Below are 25,163 nucleotides of genomic sequence, written 5' to 3' on the forward strand. Positions count from 1 at the left end.
GGCCATAATAAACACAGAAAATTGGAAAATATTAAAGAAAAAAAACAGGTAATTGAAGCTTGAAATGTCTCTTTCTGCTAAAGATAGGCATGTTTTAAAATCTTGACTTGATAAGGCTGTGCAGAATTATGTAGTTAACACGCTGGTCTCCTAAGGAAATATTATTCCTCCAATTTGTTGTATTGTTAATACTATTTTTTTTTTTAAATCTGTATTTAAAACCACTGTGTTTGAGTATGCTTACAGATATGGATGTGAAGCCAGAAAAAAATTTCGGCATTTCCACATTATTAAAAACCGTTGACTGTGTTCTTGGAGGAAGAACTGCCCTAAAATGGTCTATGAATATATTTGCGTTCCGGATTCCAGCGTGATTGCTGCCCTCTGCTGCATGAATGTGATTACTGCAAACTCCCTTTAATCGCGATGTATTTACTTTTGTCTGCAGCATTCCCTTCCATGAGGGGTTCGACACCACTCGATGTGGCAGCAGCCTCTGTGATGGACAACAACGAGCTTGCACTTGCATTGGAGGAGCCAGATCTTGATAAGGTGGCCACTCTGACCTATTTACCCATTTATTAAATGCTGTACTTGTGCTGAAAGGGTTTTAAAGGGCAAGCTTGATCATAGCAGTTTTTAAATATGTTGTTCTCAAAAACACCCACTCTAGGTACATGCTGTTTCAAGGAAAGGTTCACTGACAAGTAATCACTTCCCCTGATTTTGCCTTATGCTTATTGGGAGTTAGAGCAAAAGAGATTTATTCTTATCTTCTGCATCCTTTCACTATTGTTATCAGGTAGAAAGGATGACAAGAAAAAAGACATGAAACAGGAATATCAAAAAGTGTTGTTTAGGGAGGAAAAAATTGAGAAGAGGAGAATTTTAAAAAAAAAGGACACAGGTCTTTTGGCTTAAATCATGGAGATTTGTGGGCACAGAGCTTAGAGTTAAGAGAATGCAGGGACAGGTATTTCAAGATGAAAGGTGAAATATGGATTTTAAGGGTAAGGTCAATGGGAAACTGAATCCAGAATTCAAGTAATTGGCAATGGTTAGGAATAAAGGGGAATGTGAGGAGAGGCAGGATGAGCTGGAAAATATGTTAAAATGTAAAAAATGGCATGAAAGTTATTTGTATATCATAGGAAGAAAAGAGATTTAGAGATGGAAGTGCACAGTCAGAAGAGGAGGAAAGTGGGTAAAGGAAGTTAGATGTGCCAGCAGAGCATTGGGGTGCAGAAAACAATATAAATGGAGAGAGTAGTTAAACACCTAAATGATGGCTTAGCACAGGGAAAGTCTCTGTGCAGGATGACAGGATCCCGTGATGACAGTGGAACTCGTGGGACTGTTTGTGATTAGTACGTGGTGTGGGAGAGGAAAAGTTGTGAAATTGAAATAAATGGGCATATTACAGTGATAGCTGGGGGAAGACAGGCAAGAATATGAATGGAAAGGGTGTGAGACAGCACAGCATATACTTACTAGGAAATATGCTCTTGAGAAGTGTTAGCAAGTCTCTGCACCCACAAAATTGCTGAGAGCACTGTCCTGTCATTAATAAAAAATTGAATGGTATTGATATCATTCCTTGGGATTCAACACTAGTGACAGGAAAACTACCAGTGACTGTCTTATATTTTCATGGAAACTACTGTAGAGGAAGTCACTTAAACTAAATTTCACTGATGACCACGTTTCTCATTTACTGATTGCTTACCTTGAAATACTTTGCTTACTGAAATACTTGGCCCTGTACAAATCCTGAATGTTCAAATAGTAACAGATATCAGCTGTAACATAAGCAGTATCTTATGCTGAAAAGATCAGGCTGGATGTGCCTCAGACTGGGCTTCTCAAATTCATTAATCATTTTAGCTATTATTTGAGAATCATAATGCATTGGCTGCAATGTATTACCTTTGGTGAGACAATAACTTTATCTAGTGCAGTATGTGGAGGTTTTTCAGTAAACCAATCTATATACTAAATAACTAGAGAAAATTAGTGCTCTCTAGATATTAGCTGATCGATGTGACAGACCCTATTCACAGTGATACAGCATTTCTATGTGACTAAAGTTCATACCGTAAAAACTGTGCGCAAAGCAAATAAATTACAGGTAGACAACTTCACTTTTGAACTTTTGTCATTGCAAATTTAAACTCTGTTGCATATAGTTAAAGCTTTATAAAATAAGGGTCTTGTTACCCTTATAGAATCATGGGTCAGGCCTGTTACTTTGGCTAAGAAGGACTATGGGAAAGTGACTCAGCTGAATTAGAGGTAGAAAAACAAGTTATATAACATTACATGCTCACATTGTGGTGTTTGGTGGTTGGTTGGATTATGTTTGTTATGATTTAACTATGCAAGGGATAATGAGCTAACAAGGCCTGGTTTTGCCAATAAAGCAGCTCTCCTTTGCACCTGCCTGGGGACTCTGTGTCACTTTGCTTTATACAAAACTCTTTTTACTGCAAATGTGTGAGACTGTATGGAGGGTAGAGGATTGCACAAGAAATGTATCCCATTTGTAGTGTATTGTAGTAAACTGAATAGATTAAAATTATAGGGCTTGGTGGTAATGTTGTAAAATCTTAGAAGAAAGAGATTTGTTCTACTGGTGTTCTCACATTTTTTATGAGCTGTATTTCTAGACCCCTGCAAGTATGTACTCACTTATATCTTCTGAAAAAATGCTTGAAAACTATCAAGTCCTATTAGGAATTTTATACTTTTCCTCAGAGTGCTCTGAGTAACTTCCTTACTTCATACTGTGATAAGCAAGTTTTCCACATCAACCCATTTTTCCACTGTTGCAGCCTTTTGGAGGCAATTTTATCCTGTATCAGCTGACATATAATTCTTCATAAATTCATAACTTTTTTCCTCTTAGAACGCTGGATAACGACTAAGTGTAATCTCTTCATATATCTCCCTTTTGCCATTTATTTTGCCTACCTGCCATTTTAAGAAATTATAATTTGTATCTTTTTTTACAAGTTCATGGAAGATTCTTCATGGTCATTACCGATTTTAAGTGCTCATGATCATGTGTTGTCCTTTGCACAACCATATGATTTTTTATTTTGTTTGAAATACACAGTTATCTGCAAATTTCCTTTTAGACGAATGAGGAAATTATTCTGTATATATTTCTGAAATTCTGTTTAATATAATTGAAGAAATTAATCATAATTTCTCAAAGATTGCCCTTAGTTAAAGATACTTCTCTTGATAAGAAACATTGTGTTAGAAATTTTTTATTACCAAAATTTTTTAGTCTTTCTGGTTTCAGACTCAAAATTGTTCATTAATATTTATCATCCTTCTGAAAAATTGTGATGGTTTTCATATTCATTAAAATTAGAATTATACTACATAAATTTTTGATGCAATCCATTTTGATATTGTAGCAAATAGGCAATACATGGTTATTGATCTGATTTTAAAGTTGTTCACTATTTTAGTTGTCATGTAGGTACTGGCAAATAGAGCTGGATTATACAAGATTTTATTCTATTTTTCACATTCCACATTTGTTCATGTTGTATTTTTGTGTCATCATATACTTAGGTAACTTCAGAAACGAAGAATGCTAGCCTTTTTTCATTAAAAAAAACCCTATGACTGATAAAATAATGAGTTATATTGATAGATTCTTAGGTTAATTGCCCAGAGTATAAAATACCTTGAAAAAAGATACTGTGTTCATTCTGGTTTATAGCTATTTTTAGAAACATATTTTTAAGCATATGAATAAACTATTACTTCTGTATTGCAGGTTGTTACCTACCTGGCGGGTTGTGGCCTGCAGAGCTGTCCAGTTTTGCTGGCTAAAGGATATCCAGACATTGGATGGAACCCAATAGAGGGTGAACGTTACCTGTCATTCTTACGATTTGCAGTTTTTGCTAACAGTAAGTCTAATTTCTTGGCATCCAGATTCTATCAAAAGGTCTCCCTTAAATTAATTTCCTAACCATCAAAACATTTTAAATATGAAGAGAGGTTAATGCATAGTCTCCTCATTACAAACAGAAGACTATTGGTGTATGCTTATTATTGTAAATTTTTTTTGAATCTTCATAGTTAGCTGTATTTTTTTCCTTAATTTTTTTTGCAAATCACATAATTGAGTAGATTAGCCTGTAGCCATGGTAACAAATCATGTTAGGCATTCCTTGGCACAGGAAGACCAGGAATAGGGGTTACATCAGTATATTTCTGCCACTTCTCTGGGAGAAAAGTCTTTCCTGTGCCCTAGCCTGTGGTCCCTCCCATGGCAGACAATCCTCCACAACCTTCTCCAATGTGAGTCCATCCCATGGGCAAAAATTCTCCACAAACAAAAAAAAAAAAAAAAAAAACTGCTGCAATGTGGGGCACTTTTCCATGGGGTGCACTCCTTCCAGGACAGGCTGCTCCAGTGTGAGTTCCCCACATGTCCTACCAGGAAACCTGCTCCAGTGTGGGCTCCACTCTCCACAGGTCTGCAGGTGACTCTGCCAGGAGCCTGCTCTGGTATAGGGTCTCCTTCATGGGCTGCAGGTGGATCTCTGCATCCCTGTGCGCTCCATGGGCCACAGGGGCACAGCTGCCTCACCATGGTCTGCACCACGGGCTGCAGGGGAGTCTCAGCTCTGGCGCCTTAGGACGAGGACTTGATTTATATTTTGCAACAATTAGGAGAAAATGCAGTTTTCTTCTGACTTAAGAATACCTTTCAGGAGAAAATATGTGTAGTGCTTTTTGGTCCCCAGGTGAAAGTGTTGAGGAAAATGCAAGCGTTGTTGTCAAGCTCCTCATTCGACGGCCAGAGTGCTTCGGGCCAGACCTTAGGGGAGAAGGAGGAAATGGTTTGCTGGCTGCTATGCAGGAAGCTATCAGGATCTCAGAGAATCCTAGTCGTGACCTTCCTTCCCAGGCATATAAAAGAGAAGGGTAAGTAAATGTGAATGCTTATTTGGCAAATGATGATTTAATAGCTGGTTCAATCATGCTTGCAGTACGTGGATAATAGACCCCGTTGTGTAGGGCATTAGACAAACAGGGAGAATTAGAGATTCACATCCACAAGCAGTTGTCATATAGTAGTCATAAAGCATTAGCTAGATAAAAGTGGAATAAGAGTTACAGAGAGAAAAAACCCAAAGGACAAAACAAATGAGAAGACTGCTGTGGAATGAAGCTAAAGTTAAACTAAAGTATAAGAGGAAGGTAGAAGGCTCATGTGAAATCAGCTATTACAGTTAGCCTGCATGCTTACCCTAGGGACAAAAACCCTTTAGTCTGGAGCCAAAGGGATGAGTATGTCTGGTGAATAGCCTCTGGATCATGTCTCTAGCTCCAGAGAAGAGCTATAAAATGTAGATTAATAAAAATTCTTAATGTTATTTTTAACTTTTTAGTGATGAGGAGGAGGAGGAAGAGGAGACTGTGCACATGGGAAATGCAATCATGTCATTTTACTCCGCTCTCATAGATTTACTGGGACGCTGTGCACCAGAAATGCATGTAAGTTCATTCTACCACTTGCTCATAAAATGTAAGGAGATTTGTAAACATAAGAAGCCTTCTTTCCTTCAAAAGGTAGACTTTATGGTTTCTTGCTGTATCAAAGTAGAGACAAGCTGCAAGCTGTTTATAAAGAACCATGGTCTTTTGATTCCCTTATGCTTTTTTTATTTATCTAAAATTTTGGTAATTTTTACATGACTATGAAATCAAAGCAAATATGAACTACAAGTGTTGGACAATTAAGTGACCAGTATAATAACTTCTGAAATTGGCCCTTTATTATTCTCTAGAAAGCCATAAAATAATTTTTATAAGACCGTGACAGAGGGCTGCTTTTTGTGTGCATTGAAATATGGTGCCCATACCTTGTGAATATATGGAAAAATATGTAAAATAACTGTTTCAACTGAAACGCCTGTAACAGCCACATGCAAGACTTGGTTTTAATTAGACTGACTGTTGCTTGTTGGCGCTTAAAGTTCTTTAGTAGCTTAAAATCCTCTTTTTTTCTCAATACGAGTAAGAAGTTTGGTTTGCAGTCTCCCTACTTACACTTAAAAAAGCTATTAAGTTTACCAGCTATATGTAGCTCTCTATTGCTAGACACAGCAGTTTCATGTTGTGAAAATTACTGGTAGATTTTCAGACACAGGTTATGGATACCTGATTTCTTCTGGATGTTGAAAGGAATTGCTCACCTCGTTGTAAATGCTTTTGAAGATTTTTACAGAAATACTGTAGATTTTGAAGATTTTTACTAGAAATACTAGAAAAATGCATGGACACATCACACAGGTCTGCATCCATTTGTAGTGTAAGAAAGCAAGCTCAAAACTTGTCACCATGGGTTCTCTAGGTAACATGGACATTTCATAAGTTTTGGTTTCATCATCATATCTGGTTGGTTTAGGAATCTTACCAATGTGGAGGTTTTTGCCTTATTGGAAATTCATAATATTGTGAAATCCTTTATATAAAAACAAGACCAGATAGAAATGGAGGAACAGCTGAATTTGGCAACTTCATTCATTCTTGGATAAATTGATAAATTGAATTTCTGTACATTTTCTTCTGGTGTTTGGAAAAAAAATCATATTAATACAAATATTTTGAAGAAAACTTTCTTATGTCCCTCAATACTAAATTTCTTAACTGATAAATTTTTCCAACAGCTTATTCAAAGTGGAAAAGGGGAAGCTATTCGAATAAGGTCAATTCTTCGATCCCTAGTGCCAACAGAAGATTTGGTGGGGATTATAAGTATACCACTAAAGTTGTCCACAGTTAACAAAGGTAACTTCAATAATTTTATTAGACATTTTATCTCTTATGAAAGTCTTTTGCCACATTTGCCTTCAGAAGAAAAATAGAGCAGTTTTGTTTGTTGAATGTAAGCAAAGAACTGTTCAAATTTTAATTAGATCTGCATCAATTAGAGCTGCTCCACTGGCACAGATATTTGCTCCTATAGAGCAGATAATGTAAGAAAGTAAGAAATACTTTAAAGGATCACACCAATGGGCCAGTACTTTATCTCCAGCAGTGGCTTTAGAGACACTACCTCCTTAGGTAAAATATTTAAGCTTTGGCTCAGTCCCTTTGTATTTCCACATTATCCAGTCATTTGTGGAATATCTTACCATTAATTTCTATGCTTTCATTTAAGAGTGAAAGATAATTGCAAAATAATAGGGGTTTCTAAATAATAAAAACTTTCTGTTCTAAATGACTCTTTTTCAGCATAGAACAAAACTGAACAAGAATGTCATTTTCTTTGAGTATGTGATTTTAGATATTAAATGCAATTATGATGTTTAGTTGCCTTTGTGTTTCTTGTTTTATCAGTTATCTACTATTAAAACGTGCATTGTATGTTTGTGTAGATGGCACAGTAAATGAGCCAGACATGTCTGCCAGTTTCTGTCCTGATCATAAAGCACCCATGGTACTCTTCTTGGACCGTGTCTATGGTATTAAGGACCAAAGCTTCCTCCTTCACCTATTGGAAGTTGGATTTTTACCAGATCTAAGAGCTTCTGCCTCTTTGGATACAGTACGTATTTCACTCTTGAGTTTAGGGAAAATGGCTGGATATAGTGGCTCTGTAAGCGTAAAAAACCTGGAATTTCAAGTCAAAACTGCCTTTAGAAAAAGGCATTGTAGGCTCACTGTAAAACAAAATCAATATTAATTCACTATTAATTTATACTGCATAAGTCTGATTTAAGCACTCAGTGTATGAAGTGTAAAAGTAGTTTAAAATCTTTTGATACAGGCTGTACGGTAATTCAATAAGTACATTGAGTATACTGCAATAGACCTAATGATTGCTTTTACTTTATGTTCCTTTTCAATAATTACACTGAAAATCCAGGTGTATGAAGAAATTGAGATGTCGAGTGTTATTTAAAGCTTAGTGGGGTTTTCCAACCTGTTTCAAGATAGAGGCTAAATATTCTTCTCTGCTGCTGTTTGTTCAGAGTGCAGGGGTGCAAGAGATAGAACTTAAATTGAAGGCTTGAATTTTCTCCAGTTGGAAAAGGTATTACTTTAGTCCTCATGTATATACTGAAAACATCATTAGCACCCAGCCACTCAGGAGACTTAAGGACTATCGCATTTCTTTATGCTTTATAGCCTTCATATTTAGTGGCCTTTATCCGGAGTGACACTAACGCTCATTTGCTCCTTCATACAGGTTTCTCTGAGCACCACAGAGGCAGCCCTCGCACTAAATAGATACATTTGCTCAGCTGTGTTTCCTCTACTCAAGAGATGTGCTCCCCTCTTTTCTGGAACAGAGCATCATGCCTCTCTGGTTGACTCCATGCTCCACACAATATATAGGTTATCCAAGGGACGGTCCCTCACAAAAGCTCAAAGAGATGCTATTGAGGAATGCCTGCTTGCTATTTGCCAGTACGTATGATACCTGTGTACAAATTAATTTCTTTTGTGCAGGATGCACCTTCTTTGCCTGTAGTGTAGACCTAAGACTATTCTATTCTTGCATAAAATAAATGACCAGAGCTATCTCAGGAACTGAAATATAGATTTGTCTGTTGACTTAGGAGGGTTCAGAAGTAGCACAATTTCTGTGTTAAACCCTTAGATAGTGAGATTCCTTGAGCACCTAGCACTGTTTCTTCAAAATACTTTTAATGAGTGTTTTGTCTCCCAATATGTAAATTGACTTCAATTTTTATTTCATTTACATTGAACTGTATGAATTTTGCTGATAACATCTTTTTTTTTTTTTTTTTAATTACAGTCATTTGCGTCCCTCTATGCTGCAACAGCTGTTGAGAAGGCTGGTTTTTGATGTGCCCCTGCTCAATGAATACTGTAAAATGCCTCTCAAGGTAAATACTTTATTTTCTGTACATGCATCCAGCATAAAACTTCAAAGGAAAATATTGTTGTCTTATTTCTACAATCAGAATGGGAAGAATAAAGCAATGTAAAATTACTTCTGAATTGAAAATAATGCTATTTTGTGGTCTTTCAAATTAAATGTAATATTTGCAAAATTTTTGAAATCATGCCTTATGCAAAGAGTAAGGTGATTATGATGTTTTGTATGGTGAACGGTTGAATTTCCTGTTGCTTCAGCAAAAGAGTATTTCAATGTATCACTTTAAACATCAGTGTTATCTTGAGATTTCTTCTCGTGCTATATGAACTAAAATAGCTCTTGGTGGGATGCATGGTCCAGGAATGAATTTTGAGTGAATCTAAGAGATGGATTTGAGTGAAATCTAGGGACATAGGGAAGAAAATTCACCTTTTATTTCTGAGTAATCTGTAACTGAAATTTTATCTAGTTTTTCTTTTGTTTTCTTTTTTCTTTGTTCTGTAAAAGCAGAATTACAATTGTTAGATGACAAATGAATCTTATTTAGAACTATGCTGTCAGGTTTGTTTTACTTTTTTTGAGATAAAACAGCCTGATCTAAGGTCTGCATCTTTTTCTGAAAGAATTGAAATTTTATCATATTTTAAACCAGAGCTGCCGTATTCACAAACATGCTCTGGAGCATCATTAATTTTTGATTAAAAGTGTGGTATACAGGGAGTGTTTGGTCTGTTTTTTAACTATTATTTTCCTTTCTTACACAGAATTGCAATAAAAAAAATGAAATGTCAAGATTCTAGTCTGATACTAAAAGAGAATTTAAAATTTCCATGGGACAAGAATTTTTAGTTCTACAGAAGAAACTGGTAGAAATCTGAAATTATGTGGAAAGTGCACCAATAATCATCCATGCTAGCTCTTTAACTGTACAGATTTCCTGTGTGATAGTTTTTCCTGTCAATTTTTCCAGAGCTGAGCAGCCACAGCCAAGAGGGTGTACTGCAGGAGTCTTTTGCAGTGTTTTGAATAACACAGAAGCCATCAACTACAAATGACAGGAGTTAAATCAATTTGAATTTGTAAAACTTTGCAGCAGAACCTATCATGTCCTGCCTTATACCCATTTCATTGTCTGTTTTTATCCTGTGAGCTAGTCTGTACTCAAATGGTGACAATTCTGAAAGTTTGCTACTCCCTGTAATCATTGAGAATCCCACAGCAGGAGCTGGAGATAATACAGGCTTTGTACTTTCATAATATGGGCTCTGCTGCTCTTCCAAAAAGAAAAGGAAGAAAAATATGACCATTATTCTGAGCCATTGGAAATGAAGAGACAGACACAAATAATACTACTCCTGTAGCTGTTTAGCATAAAAGTTTTTTATTTTGTTAAATAGCAGTGTTTCACAAGCATTTTTATTTCTTGAAAATCTAGCTTCTGACAAATCACTATGAGCAGTGCTGGAAATATTACTGTCTGCCTTCAGGAATGGGAAGCTATGGAATTGCAGCAGAAGAGGAGTTACATTTAACTGAAAAGCTTTTCTGGGGAATATTTGATTCCTTGTCTCATAAGGTAATGGCTGCAATTCACATTACATTATGGGGTGGGTATAAAAGCATTATAGTGGTAATTTGCTGTGCCAAGATGAGAAAGCTCCTCTTTTAATGGTTGTTTCATCTAATATGGGAAATACAGCAATGAATGCTTTTAATGAAGTGAAAAATTGAACACTGAATCTTGAAAGATTCTCTCTGAGCCGAGGAAATATTAAATCTTTGCTTGATATACTCGTAAGCTTTACACTACTAATGAGGAGATACGTATGTGTGTGTGGATATGTTTTCTCTCTATATATATATATACACAAGCACACGTAATGTTTAGTTCTCACTTCACTAACATGTCAGTGTTGTCTGCTCTCCTATCTTGGCTCTACTAAACATTTTAAATTACTTTTTACTGACATAAAATTAATTTTAATAAATATATGTATGTGCTTATCAAATTATTGGTATATGCAGAATAAATTTACATTGCCTGTCTTCAAATATATATTTGCGTTACTTTAGTTTTTCAGAAATTGCCCAGCTGAAGAGATATGATGCAATATACTATGAAATAAACACTTCTCCATTTTTCTGTTGCAAAATGTGATATCGGGACTTTTAAACTACTCAGTTTTTCTCTCAGTAAGAAAAAAGTTGCATTTCTGATACGAGAAATGTCTTCCTGAGTAAACCATTTTTATACTTTCTTGGGATCAAAATTTAGCCCAATCAAAAATCAGTTTTTGCTTTAGGAAAATAAAACCATATTCATTGTGCTTCACTGAATTTGTTCTCTTTCTAAGCTAAAGATTTAGATGATTGCTCCTCTGATTTATAATATGGAAATAAAAATGGTCTTTGCATTATTCTGAAATGGCTTTCAAAGCTTAATTTGTATTTGATTTTAGTAACATTTGTGAAAGCATTAAGAGAGGGATAAATGTGAAAAGTGTCAGGAGTGCCTGATGCAATCAAATGTTTCCGATTAGTGCATCTTAGATTTTAACAAATAAATTAACATGATGTTTCTGCCAATGCTGGTGGCTCTCTATAACAACATTTTTATTTTTCTGTAAATGGTTGTTTGCCCAATGGTAGTTAGTGGAAGAAGAGTTGTATAAATCTGAGCTGCTGACCTACAGTATGCTCCACTATTCTTTTTTGTTCTAAGCTATTTACAGGTTTGATATTATGAAAAATAATGAAATGACTTTGCTATAGTAAAACAAAATTTCCTTTAATGAACATATTTTCAAATGAAACTGTGCAGGGTGAAAGAGAGGCAAAATGACAATGGCTTCTGCTAATTCAGCAGGAATTAGTAATTGTAGAACTAAGACAGTCTTTTACAGACGATCATGCTCTGTACCTAGTCAAATTAGCCTTGATCCTCCCTGTACAGGCATTCATGGCCCAAAGAAAGCTTGAGCTGAACTTGTATTGCATACACATACAAAGTGTTGGCACAGTCTTATGTCAATCTGAGTAGTCTTAAGAATATATCATGCTGATATAATGGAAAATAGATGTCATGCAACAATAATTTTGCTCTGTGTTTGAATTTTATATGTGACTTACTGTTTGTTTGCATCTTCTAATATTTGTACTTGGCTATGGCTGCCTGGATTTCACTAACATTTTGCATGTTTTTCTGTTGGGTTTTCCAACCAGTTCCTATCTCTCCTGCAGAAGTACGATCCAGAGCTCTTTCGAATGGCTTTGCCTTGTCTAAGTGCTATAGCTGGTGCCTTGCCCCCTGATTATTTAGATACACGAATTATGTCAACTTTGGAAAAGCAAACTTCAGTGGATCCAGAAGGAAATTTTGATCCCAAACCTGTCAGCACGTCAAAGTGAGTCATGTAATTCATAGTGGTTTCCTTCCCTTTAATATTTTTATACTATTCCTTATTAAAATTTTTATCTTCTGTAGGGAGAGTTGGCTGGTGACTGACATGTTCATGGTATTAGGACTTTCAGAAGTAGTACAGGGATTTTTGCTTCCTTCTGACAAATACTTCACTGAAACCTGTCCTGTTTACCAGACATAAACCATATTCTTCTCAGCCCTGAACAGATGTTAAATATTTCCAGCTTATGTCTGCAGAGAAAAGAGTAAACGCTATATTTATTATGTACCCTACTACCTAAGAGTTCAAATGTTTGGGATAGATAATTAAGAAACTATCATTATTTTGCACGTGCTTATGACAATTTGTACAACATCACAAAAATCTGGTGATTCAGTTGGTCTGTAGCCAAATTTTTATAACATCTTCACTTAATTTTGAGAACTGATCTGTAGAAACATGATATGACAAAATAAGCAGATCATGTAGAATAATTAAATAGTGATTTGGCTTTCCTAGTAAATGTTTGCTTTTAGAATACAGACTTTGTATTAAAGAACTGAAGATCAATAGCTCAGTCTTGCTACTAAAGTCTTAGCCTTCCATCATTATACATTGTGAAACATCCATGTTAATATTATTCTTTATTAAGAATTAGCAACAAATTTACCTGTAGATTACGGCGACGCAGGTTTTTTGTTCTTTTGTGATTTCAGTTGCTAAAAAGTGTGACTGTTATGTACTTAAAGGTTCTCTGCAAATGCCATTATAGCTACGCCTTTTTTTATGGCATTTCTTTTAAAAAACAGGGAATTGCCATGCCAAATGCTTTGCCTTCATTTGAAGGTGAAGCATTTTTGGTTGGTGCTATCTTTCTCTGACATTCTTTTCGTAAATCAGACCGCAGTAACTTATGATTGAGTGACCATAGCCCTCTCTGCTTACAGCCTTGTTCTTCCTGAGAAGCTGGAGTATATTGTAAGCAAGTATGCTGAACATTCCCATGATAAATGGGCCTTTGAAAAGGTAGGAGTTATTTTAAGACTGACAACTATCCAGGACTAGTAAATAATTCCTAGGGTGAATACTGAAATTGAAACTGGACATTTTAACTGATAGGCCTTTGTTCAGATTGTATGGATGTCTACATATTTATATTGGGATATGTGGAAGAAACCTCTTGCTTGGGAAAATGCATTTCAATTAGTTACTATTTCAAAGAATTTATTAGAAGGGACTTGAGGGGACTGCAAAAGAGGGAGTTTGGTTGGGGTTTACAGGAGTTTGGGGTTTTTTGTTTGGGGATTTGTTGGGTTTTTGTTGTTCTTTGGGGTTTAAAAAAAAATTTAGGTAAGGATATATAGCTCTTTAGGCATCACTTTGCATGGTAATGGTGCTTTTTGACTGGGCGTCAGAGATGCAATTTTACTGCAGCAGCTCTATGATCTAAGAAAGTACAGCCTAATGTAATTTTTTTGCAGATAAGTAGTTGTAGATTTTCTTTCTTAACTTTAAGAAGCCTGTTATGTATTGAATTTCTCTATAATTTTCCAAATGTTCTGTCACTGTGTTGTTTCAGTGCTTCTGTTTCAGTATTTCTAGAAGGCTACAAGAAAAGATAATGAATTCTTCAATAATTTATTATAACAATTAACAACAAATTAATAGTAATTTTATGGAAGAGTTGTATAAAATAATTCTCTTGCTTGGGAGGGCCTATGTATGCAAATGTGTAGAGGAAGGTACACATATATATGTATATCTAAATATATACAGAATAATTTCAAACCATAAATTTCAATTACTTTTGTTTAAGGCAAAGGATTTATTTGTTACATTCTTCAGTTCTTGATCTGTTAATGTTACATATTCTTCTCTGTGTTTCTGACTTTGGTCTCCCAGGGAACTGGGACAGTATATTTATTGTATTTTGGGTCAGTGCTGTCTCAATGCACAAGTCCACTTGAAAGGGGTCTCTGTACATCAGGCTCATGACTGGTATCATGAGACCCACTGCTCACTTCTGTCTCAGACACGTTTTGTTCCTGCGAGTCCACAGATGGATGCATGGCCTCTCCTGTGGCACTGAGCAGCTCTTGGAGTGGGTTAGCAGCTTGGTGTGACAAAGAAAACTGCTTAATTTGCTCTCACTCATCAATGTTGTTCTCCTCTTATTTCACTGGGGTTTGTGGTTATTTGTTTTTTTCTTTTTCAGACTAATAGTGGATGGAAATATGGTGTTTCGCTGGATGAAAATATGAAAACTCACCCATTAATAAGGCCTTTCAAAACTTTAGCTGAAAAGGTAATAGAGGAAATTTCATCTCCATCAATATGAAATAGATTGATTTGGGTGCTTTTAAAAATCAATTTCAAATATATTTAATCTGTTAAATGTCAGGCAGAGGAACCCATAAGAACTCTTACAGGTAATAGGTACAACTGTATGCTGAAGTGATTTTTCAGTTAATCTTACACTGAGTCTTGTACAATTTACTTACATTAGCATAATGTTAATTGTTTCTTCATAGGCCTGGGCAAATTTGAATACAGAAGTATCAGTAGCAGAGTTTACTCAGGCTTCCATGGATGAGGAATGACTGGCAGAAACTCCTGGATCTTAATGAAAGTGTAATTTAACATATATGAAGGCAATTTTGTCTTCCAGAAAGATGGTAGAAAAATGTAAAAAATGTGTAGGAGATGATTCAGATGAAAATGCAGAAAAACATTTCAAGTATTTAGAGTTCCTTGACTAGGCACAAATGTCTTCTAGTTGTCAGAATAGTGAAGTGAATTTGAATTCTGTTACTTATTTTTGTAATGATTCACTGGGAGACACAAATCAATTACATATGTCCTTCTTCACCACATATTTCCTGTTCAGAAAATAGACATGACAAGAATCAAGAGGGATTAAAGAGGTTGAGTTTCCTAAGGTTTGTAAATTGCTTTGGAATCTTTGGAGAGGAACCAAAGCATTATTGGTTGTTATTTAAGCAGTTCAATGAGAATTTTTTTAATTGTCTGAAGTTAGAACTTTTGAATATAAAAATAAAGCCTAAAAGCTATCATTTTGAGCAATTGGTATATGATACAACCTGAAGTACTGTTATTTAATTGATTTGAAAAGTCTTAATATGGCATACCCAGAATTTTGCCACAAATTTTCAGACTTTTTCTAACACTTTTACTTTTCAAAGGAGCATTGGAATATGGGCTGTTGCCTATTTTTGATTGGTAACTGTGTTTGTATGAAGACCTGTATAGTTCAGTAACCTTCTGTATCTGTGAGTGGATATAAATACAGGAAGACTAAAAAAGGATCTTGAGTGCTTATTGCATTTGAAGACACATACTTGTTTAACCAATTTTTAGCACTCACAGTACCATCATTTCTTATATTATTTTCTGTTGGTGGAATCAAAGAAGAAGTTTCCAGGCCAAATCTATATTAGTGCTCCAGAGCTCATTGCAATGCTGTTAGTTTCTAACACTTTTCCCAGCAATAAATGCCACTAAGAATATTTTTTTTTTAATTATAGGTATTTCAAAGCTTTTCTCTCATGTAAAAAGAACTATATTTTGTGTTCTCATACAATATACAAATTTTCTGCAATTTTGTGGTACATGGCACTTAGTAGAGAAGGACAGAATATTTTTATTGTGCTTTTGCTACTTACTAAATACAGAAAGAATATTGCATTCTTTTCTTGAAAGGAAAAGGAAATTTATCGTTGGCCTGCCAGAGAATCCTTGAAAACCATGTTGGCCTTGGGATGGAGCCTAGAAAGGACCAAGGAGGGAGGAGAAGCAATGATACATCAGCGTGAAAATGAAAAGCTTCGTGGCATATCTCAGTCTAGTCAGGTAACGTAGAACACCCTGATTTTAGAAAACAAAAGGCCTGATAGTTCATTTACCAATAAATTAGAAACAATTATGTCAATTTTATATTCTTTTAGTGAGATAGAGTTTTAAGGTTGGAAGTCATGTCACTATAATAAACACTGTGCCATAATAAAAATGGGATTCCAAAAAACTTTTAATACAATGAGGCTATAAGAGACCATAGATATTAATTTTCTTAGAAGAATTGAAAAGCTTTTAATATAGTCATTCAAAAAAAAAAACTGACAAAGCATTTAAAGTCTTTAATTTTATAAAAAAATAAATATAGAATTTTTTTTGGTTGGTCAAACAGAAGAGGCTAACATGGGCTTTTTTTAAGATTATAATCGTGACTGACAAATTAGTTTGCACTTTTGCAACAGTTTGTTTGGTTTTTTTTTTAATCTACAGGCAAAGTTTTCAGGTGATGATAGATTATTTTTTCCATTTGTAGATTTTTATAATCACATGTTGATACTGCTGGTCAGTATGTTTTGGAGGAGGAAAGCTGTTTGAAATTATGACATGTGCTGGGGAATTGTTATTGTACGCTTCGAGGTGAATTGCACACATTTGTACATAAATATAGTGAGAGTTAAGAAGCCGTGCATTGGGCACAAGTCCTGGAAGGAGTGTGCAAAGCTGTGTCACAAGCTAATTCCTTTTGTACACTTGCAGCAGCACTGATCCTGTCAGCACCAGCAACTGGCACCTTAAGCCTGTGTTGGGTTCCTTCTCCAGGCCCGCAGTTTGCTTACCACAATGAGCCCCTGAGCACTCATTACAACATAATACTTTAGCAGTTCTCATCTCCTCAGCAAACCTCACTCCCTTGCAGGAAATTCTGCTCTCTCTGGAACCTCTGCTTCCAGACAGTTGAACTTGCTCTGCAGCTGGGCCTTCTGGGCCAAGAAGATGCATGACAAAGACATGACAGAGTAGAGGTCTTCAGCACATAATTGACTTGAGTACACATTTGAAATCACTGATTTATATGTAACCATCACATTTACATGCACCTCTGACAGGTTTTTGAACTGGAACTTTCTCACTTAAACCAGTTGAAGATTGTGTTCATATGTTACACCCCTGCTTTTTCTTAGTCTTTAAATTCCTCAAGAAAATAATTAATCTTTTTGTTGTATGGTCTCATCCTTAGCACAGGGATCACTCAAGCTGTTCCCACATGGTTCTGTCATGTTTGAAGGCACATCTTGTATGTCTCATGATTGGTTTTCTCCTAGGCTAAAATCTTAGTTCTTTGCAGCTTGCCACCTATTGTGAATAGAGAGATCTAAGTTTCTGCAGCAACCTGCATGCTTCCACACTAGCAAACCCATTCTCTAGATCATCTAGTGCCTTCAGTACATTGAAAAATAGGTGAACAGTTTCTACAAGAAAGTATAAAATTGGTAATTCTGCTACTCTAATCAAGTCAGTAACAGAGGTGTTGTAGTTGAATATTTGGTTCTTTTATCTGAAATTATTTTATCTGAGAATAATTTTCTTTTCTCCTGCAGGGAAATGGGTATAGCCCAACACCACTTGATCTGTCTAATGTGGCACTTTCTAGGGAGCTTCAGGTTCGTATTTCTGTTTTGCATATATTACGCTGAAAGGAATGGATGTACTTAGTTTCACTATTATTAAGAAGTTGAATTTTGTTAGGTTTTATGAGAATATTTGTGACTGTAGTTATGGTAAGCTGTTGTAGAAAGGGTGCATGCTATTTACATAGTGAAAGATCAAATTTTCACTGTTCATGCCATTGGTGCTTCCTGAGTTCCCAGAAAAAATTAAGCACAAAGCTAGGGAAGGGGCTGTCAATAGCGTGTTATAGTATGTGTATCCTGTGCTTGTGCTGACTTCAAAGAACAGTTGAATATACAAATTTGACTTAACTATGATGTTTCTTTATCACAAGTGTAGACTTAAGACCGTGAAACTATGTAGTGTTACAGGATTTTTAATCATCACCTAATCTTACCTATTGTTTTTTCTGATGCTAATGTAGGGAATGGTTGAAGTAATGGCAGAAAACTACCATAATATATGGGCCAAAAAGAAGAAAATGGAGTTGGAAAGCAAAGGTAAGCCACAATCCTGCAAACCACACCAAAAAAGACAAGAATGAGGGAGAAGAAGCAATCTGAAAGATGACAGTGTAAGACAATCAAAAATGAATAATTCCTTTTGTTCATGAAGCAGAATAAATCTTAGAGTAGAAAAACTTACAGTTCTTTCAACTTACTAAAGGTGGAGGTAGTCATCCTTTACTGGTACCTTATGACACATTGACAGCCAAGGAGAAATCACGGGACCGTGAAAAGGCACAAGAGCTGTTTAAATTCCTTCAAGTCAATGGTATAATCATATCTCGGTAAGTTGCACATTTTTTTCAGATGCTTGCTTGCATTCAGTGCCCAAACCAGCATGTTAATCTTATCTCACTGCAGGCTGGCAGTTATTAACATAATTACTGTTCAGCATGTCTTGTATCAATCAGAGGTATTTTCATGTTCAGAAACTCTTCTAAAACAGCATGTTCAGGCAACATTTTTAATTAGTATGTGATCATAGTAAATACAAAATGCAACAGTAGGGTAATTAAACAAGAGGATAATTTAAAATGTCTAAGTTAGCAGCCAGTGGTGTCTGTAAGGATCATGGGAAAATTAATCTGAGGTCTGATGCTGAAACATTTCTATGTAAAACTGCTTTTTAATCCAGTTTTTGAAAAAAATATTGCTTTGAGTTCTGTAAAGGAATAAGACAAAGTGGCTCTACTTTGTGGGCAGTAACTTCTACTCTAGCAAAAGCATAGACATTCTTAGTTTTCCTGCAACTTGAATTGCTGTGTCTCAAAGTAAGCTGGTCTGTGAGAACTTCTTACAGTAGCATGTGGCTTTATATGATGGAATTGTAAATTATTATACTATAACTCTCCTCTTTTATTGGATGTGAACCTCCTGAATACATAGGAAACCTCAATTTTCTGGCATTAAGTATTTTTGTGAACTAAACTGCATCCATGAACAAATTTTTCTGTACATGCATTGAGTAAGATCTTTCCTGTTTTCCTTTATTTCCTGTTTTTCTTTATTTCTACCTTTCAAGTCTTTGACTCTATTGAAAGTATAGTCAGAAATTTATAAAAACCCATTTTTAAGATCCTCAAAGTAATATTGTTCACTTCAAGAATTAAAAATATTTCTAAGAAATGAGAAAACAGTTCTAAATACATTTCTGTATTACTACAGAGACAAATTCCCTCCTGCCACATATGCAGGCTCTCAGCCTGAACTGAAAATGTAGTTATGCCACCAAATACTTTTATAACCTCCATGGTTACCTCAGAGCCATTGAATAAGAAAAGTTGTTCTGCTTAGCGCAAATGAATGATCTTCTGAAACACCAAAGGAAATGCTCAAATTGTGCAGCTGCATGTGTTTGGGTCAGGAAATCAATTTTTTCAGTGTTATATCATGGGACCAATCAACTTGAAAAAGCATGTTCAAACCCTTCATTGATACGGGCAAAGAGTTTGCTGTGATTGTCTGTATCAGGATGAATTACGATTATCCTCTTTTCAGTGTTTTCTTCAGATGAATATATGCACATATATATTTAAAAAATCTTTTGAAGTACTCACTGCAATTATCACATTTCAAGATGTCATTCTTGAAAATGTTGGACTAATCATTAAACATAGGAATTGTTTATAATTGGAAATGTATAGGCGGAACAGCATGTGTACTTCACATACACCATCTGCCTCTGTTTTTGGGTTTTTTGCTCTTTGCTGAGAACATTTTTGAAACACTTTGTGTGTTTATGACATACAGAAAAATCTCTCAGGCCCTACTCAAGCATGTATTAGAAACAACATAGTATTTTGTTACACATCTTTAAATCTCTGCAAGGTCTTTGGATATTGTTTTTATGCTTCACAGACCTATCAACACCTTTCAATATTTAGGAAAGTATGTGTAATCTCTTAGAGGAAAGTATGTGTAATCTCTTAGGAACCAGGACTTCTTATAAACTCCAAAACATAATATTTATAATGCCCTCACTGAAAATAGAGATAAGTACTTAGTCTCTTTTGTGAAAGTGAAGGAGTAGAAGATGCTTCTCAAGCCTACATAGGTGTTAATTAATACTAAATAATTTGATTGCACAGGTGATAAATTAATAGAGAATCATAAAAGAATATAAATTAGAACTCTTAAAATAGGATTTTTATTAATTTTTTTTCACAAATTAAACTGAGATGGGAGGTCAGAGTCATACTAAGTTTGTGTTTAAAATGGGATTGAAATGTCTTCCTTGGTTCTCTGCCTTTGTTCCCCTAAACTGTAACCATTTCTTTCCTCTTAACTGTACTCTGGTCATGGTCAAGACCATATATTTTATTATTAGATTTTTTTGTTGTTAAAATTTCTGCTGCATCAACCTTCTCCCAGAATTACTTTTTTTTTTTGTTTGGATTTCTCTCATAGCTGTTTTTCAACTGCTAATCTAATCTTCTATTTATCTCCCTAATTTACTCCCATACCAGTGGTAAGGACTCTCAGTACAAATGATCATTTTCTTATACTACAGCAGCACATCCAGCAACTTTCCCTTTTTCTTGTTCCTTTCTTGCTTTTGACCCAGTGCCACAAAGTACCAGTTCCTTCCTTCCTTCCCTACTTCTGACACACTGGTCAGCTTCTCTGCAGTCTGCATGTCTCTTGGCCAGGTTATTTTCTCTTAACTGATAAGGGCTGAGTCTTCCTATCTGCTACTGCTTGAAGAGGCTGTATAGAAGCAGATGAAGTAGCCATTTACGATTAACCAGAGGTTTTCCTTATTGTCACTCAGTTACTTCCTCTCTTCATATAGCACTTAGTGGGTGACAACCAGGACATCTATCTGCCAATAGCAAATCTCAATCAGAGTTTAGTTCTTTTATTATTGGAATACAGAGACTATGAAGAAGTTGTAAGCTAAACAAAAGCACAAGAGAACCTCAAGGAAATGAAGATGAAAGAAATAATTACTTGTGAAAGCAAGTACATTTGAAAAGAGAATAAATTTTAAAATGTTTAGAATTAAGTGACTTCAAAAGGGTAATGAAAAAAAATCCCTGTTCTTGTCCTGGATGCCAAGACAGAAAGCATTGTTTGCAGATTTGTGGAATGAACCCTTAGCAATGAATTAGAGAGTTTGGCTACCCTTCAGAGGAGCTTTGATAGTCTGGAGAAATGGGCTGACAGAAATCTGATGAGGTTGAGCAAAGGTAAATGCCAAGTCCTATACCTAGGATAGAGTAATCCCAGAAACAGGGGAGCCGAGCATGAGAGCGGATGTGCAGAAAAGCTCTTTGAATTGTGCAAGCTGAACATGAATCAGGAATGTGTCCCTGTGATGATGAAAGCTGACTGTGTGCTAGGCTTTATCAGCAAGTGTGCTCTGCAGGTTGATGGATCATGAGGTTCTCTCGGGATATGTTGTCCCAGTTTTGGTTCCAGTGCTAAGGAAGACATTGAGAACAAAGTCACTCAAGTGGGAGGCCACTGAGATGCTCTGTGGATGGATGCCAATGTCATGCCAGGAGAGGCTCTGAGGAATGGTTGGATTTTTTCAGTTTTAAAACAGAAGGCTACAACAGGATTTATGTCCGTCTCCAACTACTTCATGCAAGGTTATAGAGAAAATGAGGTCAAACACTAACTCCTCAAAAGTAATAAGTTGATACAAGGAAAATTCCAGTTCAATATAAGAAAATATTTCACCATTATTTTTTCATAGTGAGGGTGGCCGAATATTATTGGTTCTCCAGCGTCACGCTGAGATTTCAATCCTTGAACATACTCCTTCCAGCCTTAATTTGTGTGTGATCCTAAGAATTTTAGAATTTTGGTCATGTAAGTTTCATTTGTATTTAAAATCAAATCCAGTAATTTAAATCTATGCCCAGACAACCACACATATTTTTATTCCTCTTTAATATCTTGTATGATCAGCCATGATTTATGTATATGAGTTTATCCTAAAGAATGAACAATACATACCTCTATAAATTATTGTATTCAGTTGAAATTTTTCAAATACTTTAATAATAATAGTTTGTTACTTACATTTAAGCTTCCATTCAGTAGCTGAAGCAATTCTGGCTTTGCTCCTTCATAAAATTAAAGGACAAAACCAAGTTTAACAGTGATTAAAAAACTGAAGAGTAGAACTTAGGCTGACTTTGTAAAGATGCAACTGCTGACGTCCCAAACACTTGGAATGTAAATGTGCCAGCAGCGGAAATTGAGTGAACAATGCATTACTTTGTTGGCTTCAGATGCATGATGGCCTTGTTTGTGCAATAAGGTAGCACTCTAAAGTTCTTATCCTAAAATACATGTATTTTGGATACTTCAATCACAAGCTATCATACCTCTTATTAAAGTTAGTTCATTTTTCTCCATTTCCTCCTAGATCGTTTATAATTAAGTGTTACCGTGATAATTTTCTCCTTCTCATGAAAATTTACCATAATAAAAAACAAGGCATTAAATGCTTCATAGTACTGTCACCGTTTGCAGTACTGTCACCATCGATCCTACTTCTTTCAATCCTTTTCCAAACAGGGGCCTGAATGACATGGAGTTGGATGCTTCATCCATGGAAAAGAGGTTTGCCTTTAAGTTTCTGAAGAAAATTTTAAAATACGTTGATTCCGCTCAAGAGTTTATTGCACATTTGGGTAAGTTGCGGATTTTATTTTTAAAATAGTTAGAATTGTTGAAGTTTAAATATTTGATTGATAGGTTTACATTTTAGTGATCACTATTTTTATTGCATTTAAAAAACTTAAATCATGTCTTTTAATTTGCAGATTAAATTATTGAACATTTGTAACTAGATAAACAGTTTCTTCTCTTTTATTTTTGAGAAAAACTATTTTTTCAAGTCTGTCGGAAAGATCTATTGTGTTATTTATTATTAGAAACCTTATTTGTGTCTGCCTTGATTGTATCCTTGCAGAAGCCATTGTAACCAGTGGGAAAACTGAAAAATCTCCACATGACCAAGAAATAAAATTCTTTGCTAAAGTGAGTGATTATTTCAAGTTCATATATGTTCCACTATACAGAATATGCAAATTTATAATGTTAGACTACTTTTCACATAATGGAAATATATTTTTTCATTTTTTATGATAAATAATTAAACTGTTATCAAGTATTTTGAAATGTCTTCAAAAATATCTCAGTATATTTGCTGGATTCAAATATTTTAAAATACTTTAATATATCTCTTTCTGTATGAGAAGGAACATAAAATTTAAAAGGCAGATGATTCATTAGGTGATAGTATTTAATATCACTGAATATATAAGTTTAATCTGATTCTTTTACCACAAGATATCACTGAAGTGCATATCATCTAGGTAGCAGAAATACTCCTATGCAGTATTAGATTCAAAAGAGATATCTCTGTGGAGGTCTGTTTATGATTTATGTACTTTTGAATAAAATTTTAAGACTAGAGTTTTTAATTTACATGAGTTTGTGTTTGAAATAAAAAAATACAGTTGTTAAAGAACTAAAATTCTTTTTATGAACTGTGACCATCAAAGCATTGCTGTTACATTTACCATTGTGCTCTGTAAAAAATATATTTTGTGTCTGTATTTCTTAGGTTCTTTTACCATTAGTTGATCAATACTTTACAAATCACTGCCTCTACTTCTTATCTTCTCCATCAAAAATCCTCAGTAGCAGTGGATATGCATCAAATAAGGAAAAGGAAATGGTAGCAAGGTAAGAAAAAATAAAAGTTACCATAGTAGGGTTTTATTCACATAACCAAAGAATTCTTCTTAGATTGTAGAGATAGATAGTTCAAAAGCTTATTTTCCTTACCTGGAAAGTGAATATTTTATTCTACATAAGAATGGCAGTGAGTGAATAAAATTCCTCATCTGTGTATTCTTTATTTTATATATATATATATATATATATATATATACACACACACATATATACATATATAGACACATACACACAATTAAAGACTTAAGTATATATAATAACAATTTATTTTACTTATTTATATATAATAAGTATTCTTTTATTAATATGTAATTGTAAATGATAACATCAACATACTAATAAACTATTCTGTGAGCAGTGGAATTACTTAGTTTCTTATGGGACTCTGTTTCATTGTTGGTGGTAGTTTCTGGTTAAAACTCTTTCCACTGTTGGTTGATTTAAATGGTCTCACACTTATCTAAATTTTCAGCTACCAAAAAAGTGTTAAAAATACCACCAGGCAGCTTTTGAGGGGGAAATACGGATTCTACACAAAATTATTTCTGCCCCTACACAAGTACAACTGGAATTTCATAATTTTTGCATATCTTTACTGTTTGGATGGAATCAGCCATTTGACACAAAGTTATTCTAGAAAATTATGTTAAAAATAAATGCCTTTTAATTTAGAATGTGCTGCCTATACGAAAATAGGAATTTCTCTTTCCTGTGATTAAAATATTAAAATAATATTAAATAATATTTAATTGTGCTTTAACTGTGACTTGAACAATTTGCCAGGTTTTTTCCTTCCCCTTGAGGTCTGCTGCCAGTTACTTTCTTTTGGAAATTTTGTTTCATAGTATTTCAAACTGTTTTACTCTCGTGCTTTCTTAGCTTAGCTGTCAGTTTCTCAGATTTCTTTGACTTTCCTTCAGTCTGTTGACCAGAGTTAACTTCTTTTTAACAGTGGAAAGTAGATATAAAATTTGAAAGTAAAGGTTATGTGTTATTACATAAGATCATGCCTAGGACTCAGCTTCCTAGATTCCTTTCTTCAGTTTATGTCTCAACACATTTTTGCATTTCTCTAAATTTTTTTTACACTCTGTTTCCATCTTCTTTGTGTGTGGCAGTTCCTATAGAGCAGTTGTGTGTAATGGTGGTAAGTCCCCAAGATTCTGCTTGACT

General features: G+C 34.9%; 1 protein-coding gene across 13 annotated transcripts in view; it reads left to right on the forward strand.

The window, feature by feature from the left end:
- The window catches only part of RYR3 (ryanodine receptor 3), a 193,859-nt gene that overhangs the window by 107,708 nt on the left and 60,988 nt on the right, over window positions 1-25,163 (forward strand). For all 13 annotated transcript variants that reach the window (XM_064424152.1, XM_064424158.1, XM_064424155.1 and 10 more), the window contains 19 exons: window positions 449-552; window positions 3,794-3,929; window positions 4,773-4,953; window positions 5,421-5,526; window positions 6,702-6,822; window positions 7,413-7,582; window positions 8,228-8,448; window positions 8,801-8,891; window positions 10,320-10,460; window positions 12,107-12,288; window positions 13,233-13,311; window positions 14,501-14,590; window positions 16,006-16,155; window positions 17,697-17,759; window positions 18,191-18,266; window positions 18,433-18,556; window positions 22,803-22,918; window positions 23,200-23,267; window positions 23,857-23,978. In XM_064424152.1, the coding sequence (XP_064280222.1) occupies window positions 449-552; window positions 3,794-3,929; window positions 4,773-4,953; window positions 5,421-5,526; window positions 6,702-6,822; window positions 7,413-7,582; window positions 8,228-8,448; window positions 8,801-8,891; window positions 10,320-10,460; window positions 12,107-12,288; window positions 13,233-13,311; window positions 14,501-14,590; window positions 16,006-16,155; window positions 17,697-17,759; window positions 18,191-18,266; window positions 18,433-18,556; window positions 22,803-22,918; window positions 23,200-23,267; window positions 23,857-23,978 (2,341 nt within the window). The remainder of the gene's footprint in view (window positions 1-448; window positions 553-3,793; window positions 3,930-4,772; window positions 4,954-5,420; window positions 5,527-6,701; window positions 6,823-7,412; window positions 7,583-8,227; window positions 8,449-8,800; window positions 8,892-10,319; window positions 10,461-12,106; window positions 12,289-13,232; window positions 13,312-14,500; window positions 14,591-16,005; window positions 16,156-17,696; window positions 17,760-18,190; window positions 18,267-18,432; window positions 18,557-22,802; window positions 22,919-23,199; window positions 23,268-23,856; window positions 23,979-25,163) is intronic.

This window comes from Passer domesticus, chromosome 6, assembly GCF_036417665.1.
Source record: "Passer domesticus isolate bPasDom1 chromosome 6, bPasDom1.hap1, whole genome shotgun sequence".
NCBI lineage: Eukaryota > Metazoa > Chordata > Aves > Passeriformes > Passeridae > Passer > Passer domesticus.